The sequence below is a fragment of the Culex quinquefasciatus genome, chromosome 3 (genome assembly GCF_015732765.1).
Source record: "Culex quinquefasciatus strain JHB chromosome 3, VPISU_Cqui_1.0_pri_paternal, whole genome shotgun sequence".
In the NCBI taxonomy this organism is placed as follows: Eukaryota; Metazoa; Arthropoda; class Insecta; order Diptera; family Culicidae; genus Culex; species Culex quinquefasciatus.
The window spans coordinates 7,043,984-7,066,480 of NC_051863.1; the positions used below are offsets into that span (position 1 = coordinate 7,043,984).

The window sequence follows — 22,497 nt, forward strand, 5'->3', positions numbered from 1 at the left end:
TATTTTTGTATCTTCAAACGGAAACTATTGACATAAGTGTTAATTTATCCCCTTAAGACGAAAATAAATTAATTTAAGTTGTGCTGTTTGTCTGATTATTTTAGGAGGCTTTAACTTTTGAAGTCATTCGTTGCTTAAGTGCTATCAGTGAGATTCACAAAAAGTCTTCTACTGATTGATTTTCTCGGAACAGTACGGGGCCAATTTTCTTCTACGAGTTTCGCCTCCTCTCTCTTGCGCGGGCGAAGAAAGTTTGCCAGCGATTCATGATTTCATTGCCGTTTAACGGCGAAAATCGTGAAACCAACTATCCACAAATTCACTTTTGTTTCTTAGGTTAATCGGATGGAAATTCGATGGACTAGTGTTATTGTCTCACTTCACAAATAACTCGAAAATTGCGGCATAACTTGAATAAAAGTCACATTAGCATAATATGAAGCAACACATTGATCGAACTTTGTGCAGCATTCGAAAACGCTTCTTCGTCCATTTGGGGGGCGGTCGATACCCAGCACAGTCCCATGGAATCCCAATTATGACACACTGAGTGGTTTCGGCAATGTTGCCACCCAACCTCGTCGTCACACACTTGAGGGTTTCGTTTGCCTTGAGCTTTGACCTGGTCCCCGGTTCTCGTCCCACAGGATGGCACATGCCGAATGGGAGCGTAGGAGGAATGTCGCAGTTCGATCCGTTTTGCTCAGGCGGCGTGCAAAGTCCTCGTCGGAGGATGGACCAGAAAACGTGACAGGATGCTGTTTGTGTTGGGATTCGATTAATATGGGGTCTTTATGGACCCTTGTTGGGAAAACCTACAGCAGAAGTTACCCCAGAAATACCCACACTCTTTGGGGAATGGAACCAGTTTAGACATTTAGCAAGTCGTATAGGTGTTATCTAATGGCCTATCGAAATGTTTATAAAATGGGGGAAAGCAAGCATTTGTGTTTGATAAACACTAGAGGGATTGAATGTGGCTTCGGGGAAAAATGGAAGAATTTGCTTATCCAGGAAACCATCTTTTTGTTGAGAGCATTTTGTGATTTACTCTTTTACGCCCAGAGACTTGTCATCCCTCAAGGTATGCCTTTATTTTTTTCAATTTAAATTAAAATGTATAGCTCTGATTGCAATTTTACATTTATTTCGTTGAAAGAGAAATTAATCAATTGTATCGCAAATTATGCTCCACGAAAAGGGTATCAACTCGTGAACAAGCGGAAAAAGTTTGATTTTTAATTCAACATTTGCTCTTGTTGTACGCATTATGTGCTTTGTCCAACTCAAACAGATTTTTTCCCAGCAATACTCTGCCAAATTTCAAACGAAACAGTGTGCTTGTAATAAATACTAAATGAAGGAAAAGGTACGTTTTTCTGCGCTCTACATGTGTGATAAATTAGACGGGGCAAAAAATGGGTAAATTGTAACCTAGCACTGAAGCCGGATCGAGTGCGAGTTTTGATTGCATAATGAATAATGGAGAGAAACGTCGGAATATTTGTACTTTTTCGGGGCTGCTGCCAGAATGAGTGGATACTTAGAACCGGGAGCGAAATTATGCGCATTGCCAACAGGAATTATAATTGCGTTTTTTGATTGTAGAATTAGAAAAATGTCCTAATTGGAAAGAAAGAATTAAAGTGCAATTAAATTTCGTTAGCGGAATGATTAAAAACGTGATTGAAAAATTAACAGAGAAATGGATTGTTTTTTTGTATTGCTGCTTTTTACAGAAAAATGGTCTTTTTTTTTTTGATCCGGAGCGGCCGTGGCTTACTGGTCACGGTGTTCGCTTTGTAAGCGAATGGTCCTGGGTTCGATTCCCATCTGCTCCGAACGAGAAAGTATAGGAAATATAAATCTTGAAACTCTGAACATGAACGAAAAATCAAAGTCGCTCGAGTTGGGGTTCGATCCCCCGCCCTTTGGATTGGTAAGCAAAAATGCTAACCACTATGCCTTCGCGACTGGAATTAAGAATACTGTTACTATCAACTATATACGCGCTGGGTCCTTTTCCATTTGACAAGGGTTCGGAAGTTCTAAATAACGTTTGAATCCGATTGGTCCAAACGTTCTTCAGGGCGGGGCTTGTCGATAAAGCTGAAGTACCTCGCGCTCGGCTAGCCAGCGTAGAAATGGGTCTCCGAAGCTAGGCAGAGCTAACACCTTCCAAATGCCTATGCGAGTTATTTGCATGTATAGAATGTAGATCTAAAAATACATGGAAACAACTCAATTTGTAAGAAGCGACCACGTGGTCCCGTTTGGTTGGTTGCACACACACACAAATGGTAATTTTTTTTGATCCGTTTGAAGTCTTCGGAAAAAAAATATTGGTGTATAAAAGATATTAAATTGTTTGCGTAAAAGAGCTTTTGGGTAACTCACCACACATAACCTTCGGAGGCCTAGAAAAAGACCCACAAAAGACCCGGGATCGTTGAAGTTTTTTTTGAAAATATGTTTGGCAAGCAGCTGAGAACATTCTTTTATTACAACAACCCGAGCAGACGGAAATAACTTGGGAATAACATTTTTTGATATTTGAAAATAACATTTTATGTTATTTATAACAAGATTTGTTATTCGTCGCTATGATTTTTTTTGTTATTGAATTGTTATTGTAATGTTATTGTAAAAAATCAAATTATTCGCTAATATCATTTTAAGTTATTCTTCGAACAAACATTTGTTATTATTTTTTGTTATTTTAACAACTAATCCGATCATCTTAATAACAGTTGGAGTTATACTTCCATTGCAAAAAATGTTATTCCCATGTTGATTTGGCTTTCAACCAATATCAGACCAATAACAAATGTTGTTATGATAACATAAACTGTTATTAAACTCTTATGCAATTATGGATTTTTCAAGAAGATTGCGTAACACTTTTTGTTATTTTAACAGTTATTGAAATGGCATGAATTTTGTTATAACCGTCTGCCCTGGAAACCAAAACATGATCGAAATAACATATAATGGTATTAGATTTTATTGAAAAACTTCAATCAATAACAATCTTTGTTATGATAACACAATTGGTTATTACAAAATCGACGAGACAAAAAGATTTTATTGCAAACTTAGTTATGATAGCATAACTTGTTATCAAACTATTATTCATGAATCGTTTTCCAAAAGAAAATTCTTTAACAGTTTGTGGGATAATTGCCGATTTGTTATTGAAATGGTATTACATATCTCTGTTATTCCCACCTGCCCGGTAGCAAGCTTTTTTCAAAACACTTGAAAAAAAAATGAATAGAGAAATTTTGCAATTTGGACGTAACTACTCGGAAGCTCGGAACCAGTGGGTTCGAATTTCAATGCTGAATATTTAGATTAGGATTCAAACCTGAACCGTTCCTAGATTTTTTTTTTTAAATTGTGTAAAGCCATTATTGAAGTTTCATTTTTTGGAATCAAAATATGACTGTGGCGTCCAATTTCTCGTCCCGGGGAAAAATTCGGAGAATTCCCAGGGTTTTCCGTGAAAAATATATCCCATTTCCCGAAATTTAAGCTGAAGTATACATTTTTTACACTCTTTGGCAACAAAGGCTTGAAAATGTATTGGAAAAAATGATCAAATGCAAGAAATGTGTTTGATTTAATTACTTCAATTAATTAACTGTTCTTATTGGACTAACCGACTCTTCTGAAGTTCTCATCACAAGGTTATTTCGGATAATCTTAACTCTAAACTTTAAATATTTCTTGGTCATTTGTTGGGCAACACAAGATACTATATTATGGAATGAAAATTTACTATTTAATTTTGGTAAACTCATCATAATTAATGTTATACCATTTGAATAAAAAGTATGTAACCCTTTCCTGCCAATAGAAATATTAAAATATTTGACATTTTTTTGATCAAAGTGGATGAAAATTGAATTGAGATTGTGCAAGATGATTTAGTTCAATCCATAAGTCAAAATGGAGTAATATTGAATATTCTGCACTTTTGAAATGTTTGTCCCCTAAAACACATAAAAAATACAGTTTTCGAAACATTGTTTTAGATTTTTCAAATACTTATCACCAATACCTACAACTCTGTCAGAGGCATCAAATCGGTCAGAAAATTTCTACAAAAGATAGACAGATTTTCGAATACTTACTTATAAACTTTGTTTGTATGGACAGCTGCCAAAATTGTATGGAACTTTGTGTGGTTGTATGGATGTCACAAAATGGCTTCTTTGGTCATAGAAATGCCCCTTACAAAATTTGAGACAAATTTTGATCAAATCAGAAAATACAAATGAAATTCATTTCTGGCTTTGTTGGAGAATTGCTCATTATTTGCTTATTGATTGACTTTAGCGCAAAAAGTTTGCTAAGGTGTTTGCTAAGGTGTTTATGCTCTTGACAACAATCACAAAAATGGCTTATTTGTAAAAATGCTACCACCATACAAAATCGTAAACAAAAGTATTTGGCCTGGTATGCTCGAGTTGTCGTCCAACCGAACTCATGTTAGAGATTCTAAATATGGGCGGTAAAAAGTCAAATTTCAACCACTCTTATTGCAATCCAAGATGGTGGCCAATATGGCGGTCAAACAACCTCCGTGAGCGGATCCCGAGTGTTGTTAACTGCATCGAAAATTAGGTTACCTCGCGGCTCCATTAAAATGTACCAAAATATATTATTTCGATGGAGAAGCATGGTAACTCGATTTCTGGAGCTTTCAAGCGTTTTCATAGCAACCAGTTTCTGTGTCACTCAGGTTCGCCACTCGAGCTTCTAAGAGATCAAATTTGGCTCTGGTCTAGTCAAAATTCCGACAGCATGAACTTCAACGATTTGGAAAATTTTGCCGACTTGATGCTGACGTTGCTCGGAGAGGATCTCGAGCCGGTCTTCAGCACCCAGTCGGCAGCCGTCAATCAGTGGGATGCCAAAGTACACCAAAATTGTGACATGGTACAGCAGTTTCAGCCTTTTGCGCTTCTGGTGAGTAATTATCGTCCCCACCCCCTTGCCTTGCTCGTTCCCGCAGATAAATCTTTTGCCGTGGCAACTGGAGGTCGCCCTGCGGGAGCAATCTGTGCTGGAAGATTCGGTACGCACCGTTGGCCTCGTGCTGGACGAGATGGCCCAATCAATCAGCGCCCTGGAGCGATGCCCACAGGAACTGCCGTCGTCGTCAGCGGCCTCAGCAAGTTCATCAAACTCATCGCAGCGAAACTGTTGCCGGAATGTGTTCGCTGAACGGAACAACTTGTAAGTACTCTTGTGAACTTTTTCTTTTATGTCCGCCGGCAGCAGGAACAACTTCCGATGAGGACGTATAGGAAGTTTGGTAGGTCGTGTTTTGAGTTCAGCAACAGTAGCTTAATTTAGTTTGATTTTAGGCAAAAACTGAGCCGTCATACCCTTTTCAAATGTTGGGCTGCCTGTTTACCCATGATAAAGGATGGGTTTTGCGATTTTATACTTTGTGTTTGCTTTCGTGCCAGAAAAGTTTCTTCGTTGATTGATTGGTTCTTTAAGGATTTGTTTTTTCGAGGTCTCATTTCAATATTCAATACAGGAAACCAGTGCCCTATTTTTGTAGTACTTCACCATTGCTTATGCATTGCTGTGAGACGTTAATGAAACTCAACAAAACCCACTACTTCATTCATCCTCCTTTATTCCCCCTCTCTTATCTAATAAAAAAACCAAACCACGGAAACCAATCATCACCAGCTACCGTCTGTTGACGGAGGTTGCCCACCGGATGGACCACTCGATGGCACGTGACTGGCAGCCAAGTGTCGACCGGTTGCGCTCGGAGCTGGACGATTTCCGGCGAACTTGCGAAAAGGTAAAATTGGTTCTGTCTTCGCAACCATGCTTTTGGTTCTGATGAATTAATTGGAATTAGGTTTATTGGCCTGAAGAGAGATGCGATTTTCCCGTTCTTGTTTGGGTTTGACAAAGAGTCCGTGGAAGGGATCGTCTGGGCTGTCCGGTTTGATTACCGTTTAAATGTGGACAATTGAAAGCTTTTTGAGGGGTATTCGATGACTATGCCAGATATAGGTTATGTTTGACCCCTTTTGCTTTAAATTATTTTTGGGTGCTTGAATATTTCCAATTTGTGGAAAAAGAAGCTTAAAGCTTACTTTTAAGAATTGTTGACCTGGTTGAAATTTTGTTTGTTTAAAGAAGCAATTTTGGATTATACATTTTAATTTTATCCCTACAATAATGCGAAAAAATATTCAAACATCTTTGTTTTGAAAACGGATTTTCTGATTGTCTTTGGTAAAGTTGACAGCACAGACAACAGAACGACGTCTTGAGCAAAAAAATCGCGCTTAAAAACCTGGCGGGATACACTAGCGCTATCTTGTAGTCTCTTTTCACTCTCAAGAATAAGCCTGAATGTAGACTACAGTGCAGAGCACCTCTTTCAGGCCTTTTTACGTCCTAATATTAATTTTAATTGTTCTTTGTAGCCTCTGCCTGCTACTTTTTTTCAATGATAATAAAAATTTGTTCACGCCGTGCAAGACGCACTGATGATCTACGACTCCAAATTACTTTGCACAGGTGTGTTAAATTTTGCCCGATTTCACGACCAGGCGTAAAAGTCTGATCAAATCTCATCAGCCGGGGCCATAAAAAACGGATTTCGCAGCGATTCACCTCCTTAAGTCACGGTCTTGCAGTATATTTTACGAGCCCTTCTTCCTCTTCCTCTGCCTGACAGCACTACCATCCCATCGTCGCCGTAATGGCCGCTCACACCGAGATCCTGACCGGCCTGGAGTCACAACTGGATGCCACCGAGCGCCGGTTGGCGACCAACGGGGAACAAATCCGTAAGCTGGGACCGGCTGGCGACCGGCAAGGGAAGTCATGGCGCGAACTGTTCGGAAAACTTCTCGGAACGAAGTGAGAAGACACTTCAAAGCAAATTAATCCCCTTTTGTGGACGGCCCCGAAGCAGAACGGTTTTGTGGCCCATCTGCTTAACAGGACATAACAATTATCCGATGCTGTCATCCAAGATAATGTCGGCGCAAATCTGGATGCATTCGCAAAATGACTCCGCAGCATTGTTCAGCACTGATTGCCGTCACTGTGTCCTTTTCAAGTAGGGGTTACGAATAAATTACGTAAATGTTATATTTTATTGAAAATTATTGGGTGCCACGACTCACACACTCTTAGTGATTTTGTCTATTTGATTCAGTATAAACAGAAAAAAAATTATGGTAATATTCATCAGGGAATGATGACAGATTTTGTGAAAAAAATGTGTAATATTGCATAAGGAACTGGTGAATTTTCATCAGGTTCATATTTTAACTCATTTGTTATGGAATATAACTCAAAAAAGAGGAAATATTCAACCTACCCAATTTTCAACCTTCCAAAAATCTTTTTTTTTAAGTAAAGAAGGCTTCTGGTTTCAATAATACGTAATTTATGCATAGTCCTTCATTACCAGTAAACTAGACAGCTTGTGTTAAGACAGACTCAGCTGAGAATACTTAGACACAGAGGGATGGCACCAACCAACAACATTTCAAACTTTAAACACAGACAAAGCAGCAGACCCAGGAGTTCGCGGTGACAGTCGAATGGCTGATTAGTAGCTTTCAGTGCAATGTTTAATGATTTACCAGTTTGAACTTTTTGTTTGGTAATAAAATGCTGTTAAAATATGAAATGTTCTTTATAATCCATTTTTTGTAAGTTCATGGTTGTGTTGGTTCTTACTTTATCAAATTAAAACTACCTGCAGGCTTTAAGTTAGAAATATTTTTTGATTTAAATTTTATAGAACTCAGGTTATATAAGCATTAGGCTTTGTGTAGTCATGTAGTTATTATTCTAGGTTTAATTCTAATTCATGAGGTTAGCACGTTTGTGAGAGTGATCTATCCCCCTAGCAGTGCAGTGTAAAGCCAGCTGCATCCCGTTTCTGGATGTACCTTTCGGCGGGGCTACGCAAAATCATGGATAATGCCCATCCCCAGTTAGAGGAACAGCTCCAGCTAGATCCGAACCACACCGGCGTGAAGCCACATGAAGGTGATCATGGGGCGCCTGCTTTTGGCGATGAAGCCTTCCACCGGAATCTGGCCGTACTGACCGGCAACGGCAGCGGGATCCTCGGACTGGATATGTCCAACGGGACCAGCGATGCGGAAATTTCTGCTCCAGGTGGGTTTTGCAGGGCGCGGGCAAAATGCTGCTGTCTGAACGTGCTTGACCTTAATTTTTTTTTGGATTAATTCAAACTTAAATTGAAATGAAATTATTGCGTTTCCGCATTATTAGGTCCGTTTAACCCCCTACAGCCAAATTTTTTTCGATTTTTTTTATTTTTCCCGTGTTTGGGAGGTCTAATTGAGCAACTTTTGTTCCCTTCGTTATGAGATATCGAAAAATGGACCTCGGATTAGTAATCTGGGACCAGAAAATTATTCAAGCAAATCGAAGACGGATTGGGGCATTTCAATTTCGTGTGAGTTGGAAGAGATCCCTTTGAATTGCGTTGAAAAGTAATTATGATTTACAGAATTTCTTCCTGGAGTTCGTTTATTATTGAATTCAATGCCACTTATGAAATTTGAGAAATTCAAAGCTCATTGGTATTAAAATGTGCACACGTTCACACGCTGTCCCTAAAAGACTTCGCAGAACGCCACCCACTTCCGACGCAGTTCTTCGTAACCCAGAAACCGGAATAGGAGTGTGGTTTGGCCGACCGACCTTTGGTCAACCTGGAAAAACTCGCAAAGCACTTTTTATTGTTTATATTCATTGAAAACCAAAAAAAAAAAAAACTCTGGAGTATTTTTCTCTATGGGGGTTTTTGAAAGGGACCATCCATAAACAACGTTGACACGTTTTTTTTTATGGAATCCTCAATCCCCTCGTGGAAAATTTCCATGCAAAACATGTTCGTATGTTTGTGGTTTATGGATGGCCCCATTCCATTACACAAAAAATAAAAAAAAAATAAAATTTTTGTTGGAGCTTTCAAAATTAAAAGTAAATTCCAAAACTGACTTTGATCAACCACGGTAGATTTTCTTTTAATAATTCGTTGAGGTCGAACTGTAAAAAATAGATCGCTGTGAATACTTTTCTACCACATTTGTTGTGTGATCAACGTGTGTATTCTACCACGGATCTACCGAAACTAGTTCTGCAATACGACTCAGGTTTCGAAAAAGCTCTTTAACAGACTTCTTCTTTGATTTACTACTTTTTGTAAACAAACTGAGATCATTCAAAATCACGTCCGTGAATTTTCTGTTCATCCTCCAGCTTGTATCGCAAAGATACACTCAAACCCCGATTGTTGACACCAACTGTTGTCAAACGAACGGGGTCACTTTTTGGTTTGACCCCCTTTTTACACGGAGTTCACACAAACTACCAAACGTTTGTTTTGATAGTGTGCGTGATCGCCGTGTAAAAAGTGAAAGTTCGTCACTTTTTAGTTTAACTTTGACCAACTAACGGGGTACAAACTAAAAAAGTGTCAAACGAAAAAGTTGAGTGTATTATTCAACGCGCATTATTTAGTGAGAATTACGCACACAGTTTTGAAAATTAGGCTTGTCATTTTGAAACTGTTTTTTTTTCTTTCCTTTTTTGTATACATTTTGACTTCTAATCCCTTCAAACAATTCATAATATTTAATATGAGATGATTACATGTTCAATGCTCATCAATCCAAAGGTGCGAGTTTGAATACCACTTAATACACGCTTCTTTATTAGAATATTCTTTGTTCAATTTCCAATCCCAATTTTCAAAGGGATTTACGGGATTGTCAAGCCTGATCCTTGTACCCTGCTTGTGAGACAGGAGCCGCGAAGCCGGTTAGCTCTCCAAAGGTCTGAAAATTATGAAAAAACTGTAGAAGTTAGGACATAGTTATTGTACTATCCTTGTGGGTTTTCTCTTTCCCTGAAACATCGGGTTTCAACAGCAATTAATATTTGTTCATAAAATTTTACACATTTTATCACAAATCTTCTGTTACTACTACAATCGTTGCAAAACTCTGCAATAAACATACGTTGAACGTATTCGTATCAAAAGATGAACAAAGAAAATAATTGTGACACGTGTAACGTGAAGGAGCGCACTTTTTAAATACAATAACAGATTCTTTGGCGCAAGTATGCTTAATATTTCTTTTTTGCTTCTCTTCACAAGATACTTTCCAGCAATTTGTGTTTTTTTTTATTAACACTCTGCCGGAGACTCGTCATTCGTGCTCAACAATGTTCCAAAAGAAATTCTTCTCCTGCAGGTGAAACAAAAACCCACATTCCACTCTGTCGGCCTGGTTGGGTTTTTGTGGTGAGACTTGAAATGGAAAAAGGTTCACCGCATTTTGTATTCCTTGCAAGCTTGCTGCTGTGGAAAGAACTACAGAAATTCCCACGCAAGAGGGATTTTTGTTCTCGGGTTGAATCCCTTCATTATATTTATCATTACAGGCACAGATTTCGGGTTTGGCTAACGAATATCCTTGTCAACGGTAGGAACAAAAGGTCAAGTGAGGAGTAACTGGTGGTAATACAGTATTTATAACACAGATTTACTACCAGGGCTTCAACATTGTTTTTTTTTCTCTACAGCAACAAAGGTTAATTCAACACAATAACAACATTAAATTGAAGTGTGTTTTGTAAGCATGGCTTTGAAACATACAAATTTATAGGAAAAGTAATTGTTATGGCGTTTTAGTTAAATAAATTTATGTTTATTACTCTTTTTGTCTAAAAATTACCCCTATTTCAGGTGATGAAAGCAAAAGGAACAAAGAGCAGTTTAGATAAACAATAATGCTATAATTTCATTTTTATGCCACTACAAATATGGTGGTGGTTGGATTGAGATTTTTAATGTTTCTATTTTCTGGAAACCAAACATTATTGTTTAGCTCAGTTGGTTGTTATCGTTAGAAAAAAGCCGTGGCGAATTGGGACGGGATTTTAAAGCAATATTAATGTTAAAATTAGGCATTCCATTGAATACAGTCACGTGTGGGTAATAAAGCTGTCCCGCTTGATCCCGTTTTTATCAAACTCAACACAGTCGACGGGTTTTTGGATAAAAAACCTACCTTTAAATTATTTTGTTACAATTCTTTACACTCTGTCAATTTATTGATTGGAGAAAAAAAACTAAAATGTGAACCAATATATTTTTGCGAGATGGTGTAAAAATTAAGTTTTTGGCATTGCTGTTTATTTTGAACAATCAAATAAAACTGAACGGATATTAGAAATATGACCTTCGAGCCTCAATTGAATCGTAAATTTGCAATTGTTTGCTCAAAATAGAGTAAACTTTTGACTTCTCATTTCTAGAAGTTGAATGTTCTATGCAATAAGGCTTTCTAGGCCCAGTGAAAAAAATATAATTTTACTCAAAAATGACGAACTCCTCGTCACAGTGTCCTGATGCAAACAAAGGTCGAGCTGTAGCTGTCACAGCCCTGCGAAGTATGTTGGCTGACATATCGGGCAGTCAGTCAAAAAACCCAGCTAGAAGTCGCCTGACAAAATTTTTTTGCTAGAAAGAGATAGCCCGGGCAGACGGTAATAACAAAATTCATAATATTTCAATAACAAATCCTGTTAAAATAACAAGAAGTGTTATTATTTTATCCTGAAGTTCAACTTCAAGAAGAAAAAATAATAACAGTTTCTGATAAAATAACAAAATTTGGTATTGAAGTGATATTATATTGAAAATGTTTAATAACACGCTAATAAGAGGAAATGTTATACATTTCAAAAACTCTTCTAATAACAAAATTTGTTATTCGTTCGGTATACTGACATAGAAATAAAATTACCATAAATCGCACAAATGGAAAAGTTTCAAAGTGTCCATAACACAATCTGTTATTATTTTTTCTTTTGTTAAATATGTTTAGATCTTTGGGATAATTATAAATAATTATTTTGGCCATGAAATGGGGTCCTTAAGCTAAAATTATTCGAAAAAGTTGAAATTTTGAACGTTGATTTTTTTAATTATTTGATATACCCCCTAAGGGGACTTTGCTAAAATTGACTAGAACTATGGGATAGTTTTGACCAATTTCGTCGGGGTCATTATTTTGGCCATGAAATAGGGTCCTTAAGCTAAAATTATTCTAAAAAATTGAAATTTTGAAAATTGATTTTTTTAATTATTTGATATACCCCCTAAGGGATTTTACTAAAATTGGCTAGAAATATGAAATAATTTTGACCAATTTTATCGGGGTCATTTATTTCACCATGAAATGGGGTTTCAAGCTTAAATTTATCCGATAAAATTAACTTTTGAAAGATCATTTTTTTTAAATTTTGTTATATTCCCTAACGGAATTGAGTTATTTATTGCGAATTTTTGAAGTGTGAATAACAAAAACTGTTATTATTTTCACAGAGCCAGGAAGTCGGAGCTGACGTTGAAGTTCAAGCTGGAGTGAGACCTCGGAGACTGCATCGGATTCAGCAAATTTTCAGCAACTTTTACTTGGAGTCGGAATCTGTGAAGTCTGGTATTTTTAGAGAGCTGAAGTCGTCGTTGATGTCATATCCTGCATCCAGAGTTGGAGTTGTCTTCAAAGTATGAATTCAAAGTCGCTTGGAGGTACCCGACTCTGCAGCCCTGACTAGTACAGAGGAGTTATGGCAACTGCAGGTTTATTTGCAAATGGCAACAATAACAATAACTTTCTTTGTTATGGATACATACAAGTTCAATAACAATTTTTGTTATTATGCTGCTCCACCTCTCCGCACAAAATAACAAATCTTGTTATTCCTTCATGATTCCTTCTGTGTTATTGCAATAACAACATAATAACAGTTTAAGTTATTCTTCGAACAAATCTTTGTTATTGATTTTTGTTATTTTAACAACTAATCCGATCATCCCAATAACATATTTCGATCTTCTCACAATATCAAAAACTGACCTTCCCAAGTTATTTCCGTCTGCTCGGGAGGAAACCTGATGCAAACAAACGTCCAGCTGTCATGTAAACATACTTTGAATGTGTTGGTAAATTTCTGACTAGAAAGCCTTATTGAAGGGGAGCTACATAAGCATTCGTTTGATTGAATGCGGAAGTCTATAATTTTCTTGTGCTTGCATAACCTCCAGACATCGCCACTGCGTCATGCAGTTTGATTTTAGTTCTCGAAACAAAGAAGGAATGTGTGCCTACCGTCTTCCACATGACGAATTTCAATTTCAATCAAATTTCGCATGAACTTGGTATTGAAGATGGCACATTTAATTATTATGTAAAATTTGTTGAAATACACATCATAGAGATGTATTGCAATGTTGCAATTGCACACTGAAACAGGTAAAAGCTCAGGGTTTGAGTTAACCATAAATTTATGGCCTACCTTGACTTGGCCAAAGCCTTGAAATATATGACGTTTATAGCAACCAACTTAGTATAAAAAGTTGATTTTGGATACGCCCTGAGCTCCAGTTCCGTACCTTCCGAACGCCAATGCCTCGGTCGTATCAGACAAATGGTTTTCCTATTTTTTATGAATGGCACGTCCCGGGCAGACGGTAATAACAAAATTCATGTCATTTCAATAACAGATTTTGTTAAAATAACAGAAACTGTTATTGAATATTCTTGAAAATAAATTTTGAAAGAAAAAATAATAACAGTTTCTGTTATTTTAACAAATAATGTTATTGGGATGATATTCAATTGGAAATGTGGAATAAGATAATAATAATTGTTTAAGTTATGTTTTTCCATTTAATTTCATAATAACAGGAACTGTTATTGGTTTGATATTCCATTGGAAATGTGAAATAAGATGATAATAACAGTTTAAGTTATGTTTTCCATTTAATTGTATAATAACAGGTACTGTTATTAATTTGATATTCCATTGGGAAAATCCAATGTAAGTTTTTAAACAAACAGTGTATCCTGCTCACTTCACTGATGTAAAAACTCACATTAGCCCAATCACATTGTTTTGCTTGAATTATTTAGTGATAAAGGACAATTATAATGATCGGTGTAATAACGATGAAAAAAGGAGCAGCAACAACGGTGTTACTAGCAGATCTTAACCAGCGACACATCAGTTTCGTTCGTGTCTGGAAGTACGTCTTGTCGAGGACAATTCGTATGATTAGTGTTTTAATAATGTGAGAACTGCATGTGGTTAAGGAATAGAAAGTGTCATCATCAAGCCACCTAGCGCAGTCCAACCCGTTCTTGGTGATGCTGAAAATTAATCACGTTCGTCATATTTGCGATAACCAATGATGTACAGCAGTGTTTTCCGAAGTGGGTACTGGGCCCCACTAATAAGGCCGGACAAGTTCCTGGAGTGGACGTGGGCCCCACCATTGATGTATGGAAGGTGGGGCCTGGCCAAAAGTTTGGGATTCAGTGATGTACAGCGTCGATTCCCATCTGCTCCAACCTTCTATCGGATGAGAAAGTAACCGTCGGTCCCGACCTTGGTTGTTGTTAGGCCGTTAAGTCAGTTAAGTGCCATAAGTACAGGAAGGTTCCTTGGGGTATAAAGAGTGTGGCACCCTTGTTGGGCCAAGCCACACCGAATCTCCCGGGATGTCCGTTCCGGTTTCTCCACTCTGTTGCTACCTACTCACTCTACTCTTCTGCCACGATTGACAGTCCTCTCTCGTTCTCCCAACTACCCGTCACTGACATCCCCGTGACTACCCGACCAGGATGCTGCAGAGATTACCCGATCAGAATATTGTACTTCTATTCGATCACCACATCTCGTTTTTTCTACAGACAGATAATTTCTTCATTACATAATACCAAATGATCATCTTTGCATTTAAGCCATAAGGAGTCATCGACAACGATCTACAATCTATGTCACACAAAATCCACAGTAATAATCACCATATCTTAGATTGCCAGTCGGACATAGATCATGGTTAGTGTCGCTCCTATATGATATCGGTATACCAGGGTTGGCATGTATTGAAGGTGCATTCTGGGAATGTAGATGATACGTGGCATCGATAGCACAGAACTTAAACTCAGGGTATGACAAACTTCCCAATCATATGTCTGAAAGAGTAAAACGTCGACCTTGTTCATCTCCTAGATCCTTTGTCACAAGAGACTTGGACAGGTTGCACTAGCATTTCGGTTTATATCTGCATTGTCTTTGACTTTGGCTAGAACCTACCATTTATCATTGTGGGGGTGGGCCGTTTACTTAACGAGTTATATCTTTATCGTACTTGATAAGATCGCATCAAGCTTTGGCCATAAGGATACCGTATAGCCTACAGTTCTTTCTTTTTTTACTATTTTTACGAAAATCAAAACCAAATTTAGCTGTAAGCTATTTTCTTTACATTCCCCTTTTTTCGGGTTTAAGACTCAGACGCTTGAAGTCTCTTTTTTTATTTTGACTTTATTTTGAATACTGAAAAGCTCTCTTTTAAATATTTGAATGCGAGCTCTAGGATTGTAGAAAGTTTATCGAGCTTTAAGCTCTGTCCTTTTTAATGAGCTCGAAGCTAAAAGCATGTACAGTTGTATCGAGTTTGGAGCTTATGGTTCCGAGCTCTTGACCCGGAGCATTACGCTTATATCTGAGCTCGTAGCTCAATAAGTTATTTGTTATTTATTGTACTCGCTTCAAACTCGACTTGTTCTCTTTTTTTAGAGGTCTCGTGGCTAAATTTTTTTCGAGCTCGAGGCTCAGTCTCACGGAGAGCTCGAAGCTCAGTGTTGTTTTTTTAACAAGCTCGATGCTCAGACTCCTGAAGAGCTTGAAGCTCGGAGTTTTGTTTATTTAACGAGCTCGAAGCTCAGACTCCTAAAGAGCTCGAAACTCGGAGCATTGAATTTTTTTACGAGCTCTAAGCTCTGTCTCCTGAAGAGCTCGAAGCTCGGAGATTTGTTTTTTTTAACGAGCTCGAAGCTGGAAGATTTTTTTTAACGAGCTCGAAGCTCAGTCTCCTGAAAAGCTCGAAGCTCGGAGATTTTTTTTTCAACGAGCTCGAAGCTCAGTCTCCTGAAGAGCTCGAAGCTCAGTCTCCTGAAGAGCTCGAAGCTCAGTCTCCTGAAGAGCTCGAAGCTCGGAGATTTGTTTTTTTTTTAACGAGCTCGAAGCTCAGTCTCCTGAAGAGCTCGAAGCTCGGAGTTTTTTTTTTAACGAGTTCGAAGCTCTATCCCGAGCTCGAAGCTCTAACCCGAGCTCGAAGCTCTATCCCGAGCTCGAAGCTCTATCCCGAGCTCGAAGCTCTATCCCGAGCTCAAGCTCATCCCGAGCTCGAAGCTCTATCCCGAGCTCGAAGCTCAACCCCGAGCTCGAAGCTCATCCCCGAGCTCGAAGCTCATCCCCGGGCTCGAAGCCCAATACCCGAGCTCGAAGCTCAATTCCGGGCTCGAAGCCCAATCCCGAGCTCGAAGCTCATCCCCGAGCTCGAAGCTCATCCCCGGGCTCGAAGCCCAATACCCGAGCTCGAAGCTCAATTCCGGGCTCGAAGCCCAATCCCGAGCTCGAAGCTCAACCCCGAGCTCAAGCTCCATCTCCGGGCTCGAAGCCCAATACCGAGCTCGAGGCTCTCAGACACGCTATTAGTCCCCAACTAATTGTGTTGTTTTTGTTTACACTTTCGTCGTCGATGCTGTTCGGCGATCGTCTTAAAACGCCATGGAAGTCACTATTTTTTTATTTTCCAATACCAACTAAGACGTAGTGCCGTCATTTTTTCACTTCTTTTGTCCTTTCTTTTACTGCGCTATTCTGTTTTTTTCAAAACACTTTTGTCACTGATTTGAGGATAACCGGAACGGACCTGATTGATTCGGAACCATTGGAGGATCCCATCCTCGTCGCCACTTGTGGCACCCTTGTTGGGCCAAGCCACACCGAATCTCCCGGGATGTCCGTTCCGGTTTCTCCACTCTGTTGCTACCTACTCACTCTACTCTTCTGCCACGATTGACAGTCCTCTCTCGTTCTCCCAACTACCCGTCACTGACATCCCCGTGACTACCCGACCAGGATGCTGCAGAGATTACCCGATCAGAATATTGTACTTCTATTCGATCACCACAAAGAGGTTTGGGTGCTCTCCCCATTCAAGCCTTCGGACTCCTTGGTTCGAGCAGAAACTTGCAATAGAGACCACGAAAGACCCGGAGCTCCCGCAATCAGAAACGGCTCAGGGCAGCACGCTGTTTCCGGCCGCGGTTGATCTACATCAATTTCCCGAAAAGACCTCAAAGAGTTTGTCAGTTGAACTTTCTTTCTTCACAACCGTATGGAGCTAGTTAAGGATTGACATCAAATTGACCTTTTATCAACGAGCCACAGTCCATGTTCGGCTCAACCGTGCTTTGGGACACCCAATTTTATCAACAGTTTGTCACTAAATTCGGTGCATTATAAATCAGGAGCTGAAAACACTTCTTACTTGTTAGTCCTACCAGTAGTACTGAAACAACTAGCGACTTCCGTTTGCTGCCGGTGGCGGAAGCTGGAAAAACGACACAGCGTCCTGAAGCTAGAGTTTGACGTCCTCATCCATGATTTACGGAACCGTTGTAGGGACTTCAAGCCGTCTAGAAAGAACAAAACGATTTTTGTAATAAACTTCGAAAGAGCCTACTCGCCAAACTTACTTTTCTTTTCCTCAGAATCGGCGATCATCAATAGAAAACGATTATTAAATAGAAAACTGCTAGAGAAACGCTTAGAAATTGTTTTTTTTTCCTATCGCAGGGGCTGGAAATCTACCCGTCGTGATGTAAACAAAGTAGAAAACACTGTGTCGATTTTATGATGATTAATGTCAAGGTCAAGGCACTCTGCATCTGTCAAGTCAGGGCTGACACCGACACAACGGAACTGTCATTATTCCTTTACAGATTTGAGCATTTCTGTACAAATATTTTACAGATTTCGAGTTTTTTACCCAAGAATGAGAAATTTACTCATTTTTGCCTAATGTAATGTAAAGTAAAAAGAGTAGATTTCCATAATCTTATTTTCCGTGTAGTACAATCCAGAGTTCAAACGTCAATAATTTCGCTTTGTTTTCCTTTCGAGTCGAGCACCGCAAGTGAAAGTCGAAATCAATAGAGCTTTATGACGTTTCGCGTACGCACACTAGCGCACCATTTGAATTTGCTGGCTGACAAAATTTAACCTCACTTTCTTTTCGTGTACGTATACGCTATACATACGCACGTAGATTACTCTATATTAAATGTTTAAACTTTTGTGGGTTAATCTTCAAACCACAGCGGGTAAACTCATTTCAGAGTGTAATGTTTACATTTCAGTCGGTTCGTCAAGGTTCATTTTGGCTCGCGGAAAAAAAATCGTTTCTGTAAAATTATTAAACTAGGTATAAGTGTGAGAGTGTTTTTATTGCGAAAAAGATAAGAAATCCATGTAAATTCGTTATCAGGTGGTCGTTTGTAGATTGAATGTGATTTTTAATGGTTTTTGCCAATGTTTTTGCTGATTTTTTGAGCGTGTTTGTTTTGATCCACTTTTTAAACATTCGCAGTGGCAACCGCAGGTTTGGCGATTTCAGAACCGCATTTGGAGGTGATAATGACCTCTCAACCGTGGCAAGGAGAAACATTTCGACGAATCTGCGGCTTGGTGGTGAATTTGCTGCGGTAGTTTGTTGGTTAGTGTAGTGTTTGGAGTTGGCGTGAAATCAAAAGCCGGATCGAGTGGCCTTGCAAACCGAAGGCAGCAGGGAACCGGTCTTCCATCGACTCCGACTGCTCCACCAGACACCGCGTTGCGAGGAGCGAGACGCTCGCCGTTCCGTAAGTCACAGTGTTCAGCTCAGACACTCGCAAGCGCTCGTTCGGGTTCTTCCTCCACGTCGGCGGTGGATGCGACCGGATGGCGACGGAAACGTAGAATTATAGAGAACAGGTCGTTCTGAACGGTCGGTCCCACCTTCAACACATCGATCAAGGAGTACTTGCCGGCTTCGGAGTCGCCGCTTTGTGGACGAACTGGAAGGTTTGAGCACAGCGTGATGCGGTAAGTAGTACTTACGCACTTCTGGTGGATCTTCTCGCTCATCAATTTCTTTGCAGTGACCCAGCGCCTCGTTCTCTTTGACTAACTCCGTGTACTGCTCCCGTAATTCCGGGTTGCACGACGGACGGCGCTTCAGACGGTTGAATCTCCTCAACGCTTGGACTCGGTTGTCGCCCAGCTCAAGAACCGCGTCCTTGAACGGCAACTGGAGGAGGAAGCGGCCACTGTCGTCACGGGCGTGGGTGCCGTGAAAGTGCTCTTCCACTTCTTGCTCTTCATTGGTTTGCAGTTGTCTGCTAGTTCTTCAACCAGCCAGAACTTCTCGATGACGTTGTTCAGCTGATCCTTCAGCGTGGTATTCGAGTGGACGACTTGGCTGCTGGAACGGGTCGTACACGCCGGTCACGATACAGCCCAGATCGGTTTAACGCAGAGTCACGGTGCCGTTTGCCAGTTTCACTCGATCCGTTCGCAGCAAGTAGTTCGATGCCATAACCAGGTCGATCTCGTGCGGCTCGCTGAACGTCGGGTCTGCCAGGAACACGTCGCTCGGGATGTGCCAAGCAGCAGTCTCGATTCTTGCCGACGGGATCCGTCCAGTATGCATGTCCGCAAGCTCGTTCAACATTGGTAAAGCTACACAAACGTTCAGATAAGTATTTTTTTAAAGTGTTATATACTTTTGAATAGATACTTTGTTTTTTTCTTTTTATTCCAGAGTTTCTTCAATGGATCCAATTCAATATTTTAGAAACATTTGTGCCATTGATCAGCCACTAAATTTGATAGGCAATGCAATACGTCTATCGGTAAGTCACTTAAAAATTATTCTAAAGTGAAGCTATCACGTGATAACCCGGAAACCATTTGTGGTTACCTACTTTTTTCCTCAATTTTTGAATTTATATTTACCGTTCAAACATTGATCATTAAATTTATCAAAATGGATAAAAACTTTGGTTTTTAGATAAAGATTATATCGAAAAAACTAGACCTTGCTAAATGTGACTGAATTCAGTTTAGTCCTTGAATAGTTACGATAACAAGCAATTTTGGTGTTGCAATGAATCAATTAATAAGAAAAAGGGACTCTGAAATTTATATCATTTTATTTTGTCAATTAGGAATTTATTTCATTTGGAAAATTCTCTTAAAAGCACAACTAATCTAATTTTTTAACTTTCACATGTCCTCAAAATACACCGCGCTTTGAAAATTTGCTAAAATTATCAAAAAAGTTGTTTTAATCAGAGAAAAATCTTGTTTTGGTACCTATTTATTATTGCGATTTTCTGTAAATATATGGCCCAAAGGAGTGAAAGAGGTGGAAAGAGGGTCCTGAACCGGGAGGGTGTATCTTAAACGAATAACATAATTTTTGGATCGAAATCTAATTTACGGCCGGGATAGCTTTCCATGTGATAAAATAATAACACTTTTTGTTATGCAATCAATCCATATAAATAACAGTTTTTGTTATTTGGGTGCCCCCCATTCATCGCTCAGAATAACTAACCTTGTTATTCTATTGTTCTGGATTCTATGTTATTAGTATGTTATTGCAATAACAGAGCAATAACAATTTGAGTTATTTTTCGAACAATTTTTTGTTATTGAAATTTGTTATTTTAACAACTAATCCGATCATCCCAATAACGGATTTTGATCTTCTCACAATATCAAAAACTGACCTTCCCAAGTTATTTCCGTCTGCTCGGGACGCTCGAGAATAAATTACTCCACCGGGTGTATAAACCCCAATATAATCGCTGCCATGTTGCCAGGCACGTATAGTGACACATGTGAACGGGCACGCACAAGGACTCGATCCTGCCAAAACAACAACTTGTTTATTTCACGCTTCAAGTGCATCCTCATCCCTTATTTTGCATGACCAGGTGTATACTAGGTCGATTACGTCCGCTGCTATAAACGATTTATGTTTAGCCAAGCCACGTGTCTGTACAGTTTTGGTTGTTCCCCCCTGTTGTGCTGTTGACACTTCGGTTTCTGTGTGAATGAAACATTGGTGATAATGATAAAATACCCAAAATTTGTTTTTTTCCCGACAAACATGGAAAACTCTTATTGTTGTTTTGACTCAAACTAATTTGACATATTTTTTAATATTTAAAATTACAAGCAGGTTTGCCTAGAAATATGTTGAATGCAATTTTCAGAATGTTTAATTAATTACAAATCCTCTACTGAGAAAAATACCTCTGCATTAAATTCGGGAATGGCGTTTAATGATTAAATTCCCAGTAGACCGTTTTTCACCGACGAGCACAAGCCGAAAAATGCTTATATTGTGACCACACAGGCGAGAATATGTTGTTCGGCATGCTAATGAAATTGCATTGCTGAAGTTTCTGGTTGAAGATGGTATAGAATTGTTCTGAAATCCAATAACTTGGTGAAAGCTTTTCTAATTATTTTTACTAAGGTTATCATGAGATCGTTTGAAAAGTCATTTTCACTAACTAAAGTCAGATTAAGCTTTAAAAAGTTGATTAATTTCACTTAAAAATAAATACCTTGAGATAGGGTGACCATGTTCGATTTAATGATCTTCTATTGCAATGGCATTGAACCGTTTTTGTCACTTATTTACCATCGGGATTAGTAAATAACTAATATTTCGGTTGGATCAGCTAAAATTTGGAGTACTTAAGGCACTTGAAGCCTATGCGTTTTGGCAGCTCCTTTACAAAACCTGAAGTGTTCAATGGTAGCTGGGGAGGGAAGATATTAAGTATTTCAAGATTTTAAGTATTTCAAGTATTTCAAGTATTTCAAGTATGTCAAGTATTTCAAGTATTTCAAGTATTTCAAGTATTTCAAGTTTTTCAAGTATTTCAAGTACTTCAAGTATTTCAAGTATTTCAAGTATTTCAAGTATTTCAAGTATTTCAAGTTTTTCAAGTATTTCAAGTATTTCAAGTATTTCAAGTATTTCAAGTATTTCAAGTATTTCAAGTATTTCAAGTATTTCAAGTATTTCAAGTATTTCAAGTATTTCAAGTATGTCAAGTATTTCAAGTTTTTCAAGTATTTCAAGTTTTTCAAGTATTTCAAGTATTTCAAGTATTTCAAGTATTTCAAGTATTTCAAGTATTTCAAGTATTTCAAGTATTTCAAGTATTTCAAGTATTTCAAGTATTTCAAGTATTTCAAGTATTTCAAGTATTTCAAGTATTTCAAGTATTTCAAGTTTTTCAAGTATTTCAAGTATTTCAAGTATTTCAAGTATTTCAAGTATGTCAAGTATTTCAAGTATTTCAAGTATTTCAAGTATTTCAAGTTTTTCAAGTATTTCAAGTATTTCAAGTATTTCAAGTATTTCAAGTATTTCAAGTATGTCAAGTATTTCAAGTATTTCAAGTATTTCAAGTATTTCAAGTTTTTCAAGTATTTCAAGTTTTTCAAGTATTTCAAGTTTTTCAA

At 38.5% G+C, this 22,497-nt stretch overlaps 2 protein-coding genes and 1 long non-coding RNA gene across 3 annotated transcripts in view; 2 read left to right on the forward strand and 1 right to left on the reverse strand.

The window, feature by feature from the left end:
* Nucleotides 1–4,869: 4,869 nt before the first annotated feature.
* On the forward strand, nt 4,870–7,108 carry LOC119770492. The gene is made up of 4 exons (XM_038265486.1): nt 4,870–4,944; nt 5,021–5,244; nt 5,713–5,830; nt 6,722–7,108. Exons 1-4 carry the CDS (start codon nt 4,942–4,944, stop codon nt 6,908–6,910), a joined length of 534 nt encoding a protein of 177 aa, XP_038121414.1. The 5' UTR covers nt 4,870–4,941; the 3' UTR covers nt 6,911–7,108.
* Nucleotides 7,109–7,873: 765 nt separating this feature from the next.
* Nucleotides 7,874–22,497, forward strand: part of LOC6032229 (gonadotropin-releasing hormone II receptor) — a 45,015-nt gene continuing 30,391 nt past the window's right edge. Inside the window, exon 1 of the mRNA XM_038264556.1 lies at nt 7,874–8,184. Coding sequence (XP_038120484.1) covers nt 7,947–8,184 — 238 coding nt within the window. The 5' untranslated portion in view covers nt 7,874–7,946. The remainder of the gene's footprint in view (nt 8,185–22,497) is intronic.
* Nucleotides 16,786–17,836, reverse strand: LOC119770159. Its single transcript, XR_005278684.1, has 2 exons — nt 17,664–17,836; nt 16,786–17,603 (listed from the first exon to the last, which is right to left on the reverse strand). It is a non-coding gene; the product is annotated as an uncharacterized LOC119770159 (long non-coding RNA).

Coding starts and splice junctions, on each gene's coding strand:
- LOC119770492 (XM_038265486.1), top strand. Junction 5,245..5,712: donor TTCGCTGAACGGAACAACTT/GTAAGTACTCTT, acceptor AATCATCACCAG/CTACCGTCTGTTGACGGAGG. Junction 5,831..6,721: donor TCCGGCGAACTTGCGAAAAG/GTAAAATTGGTT, acceptor TCTGCCTGACAG/CACTACCATCCCATCGTCGC.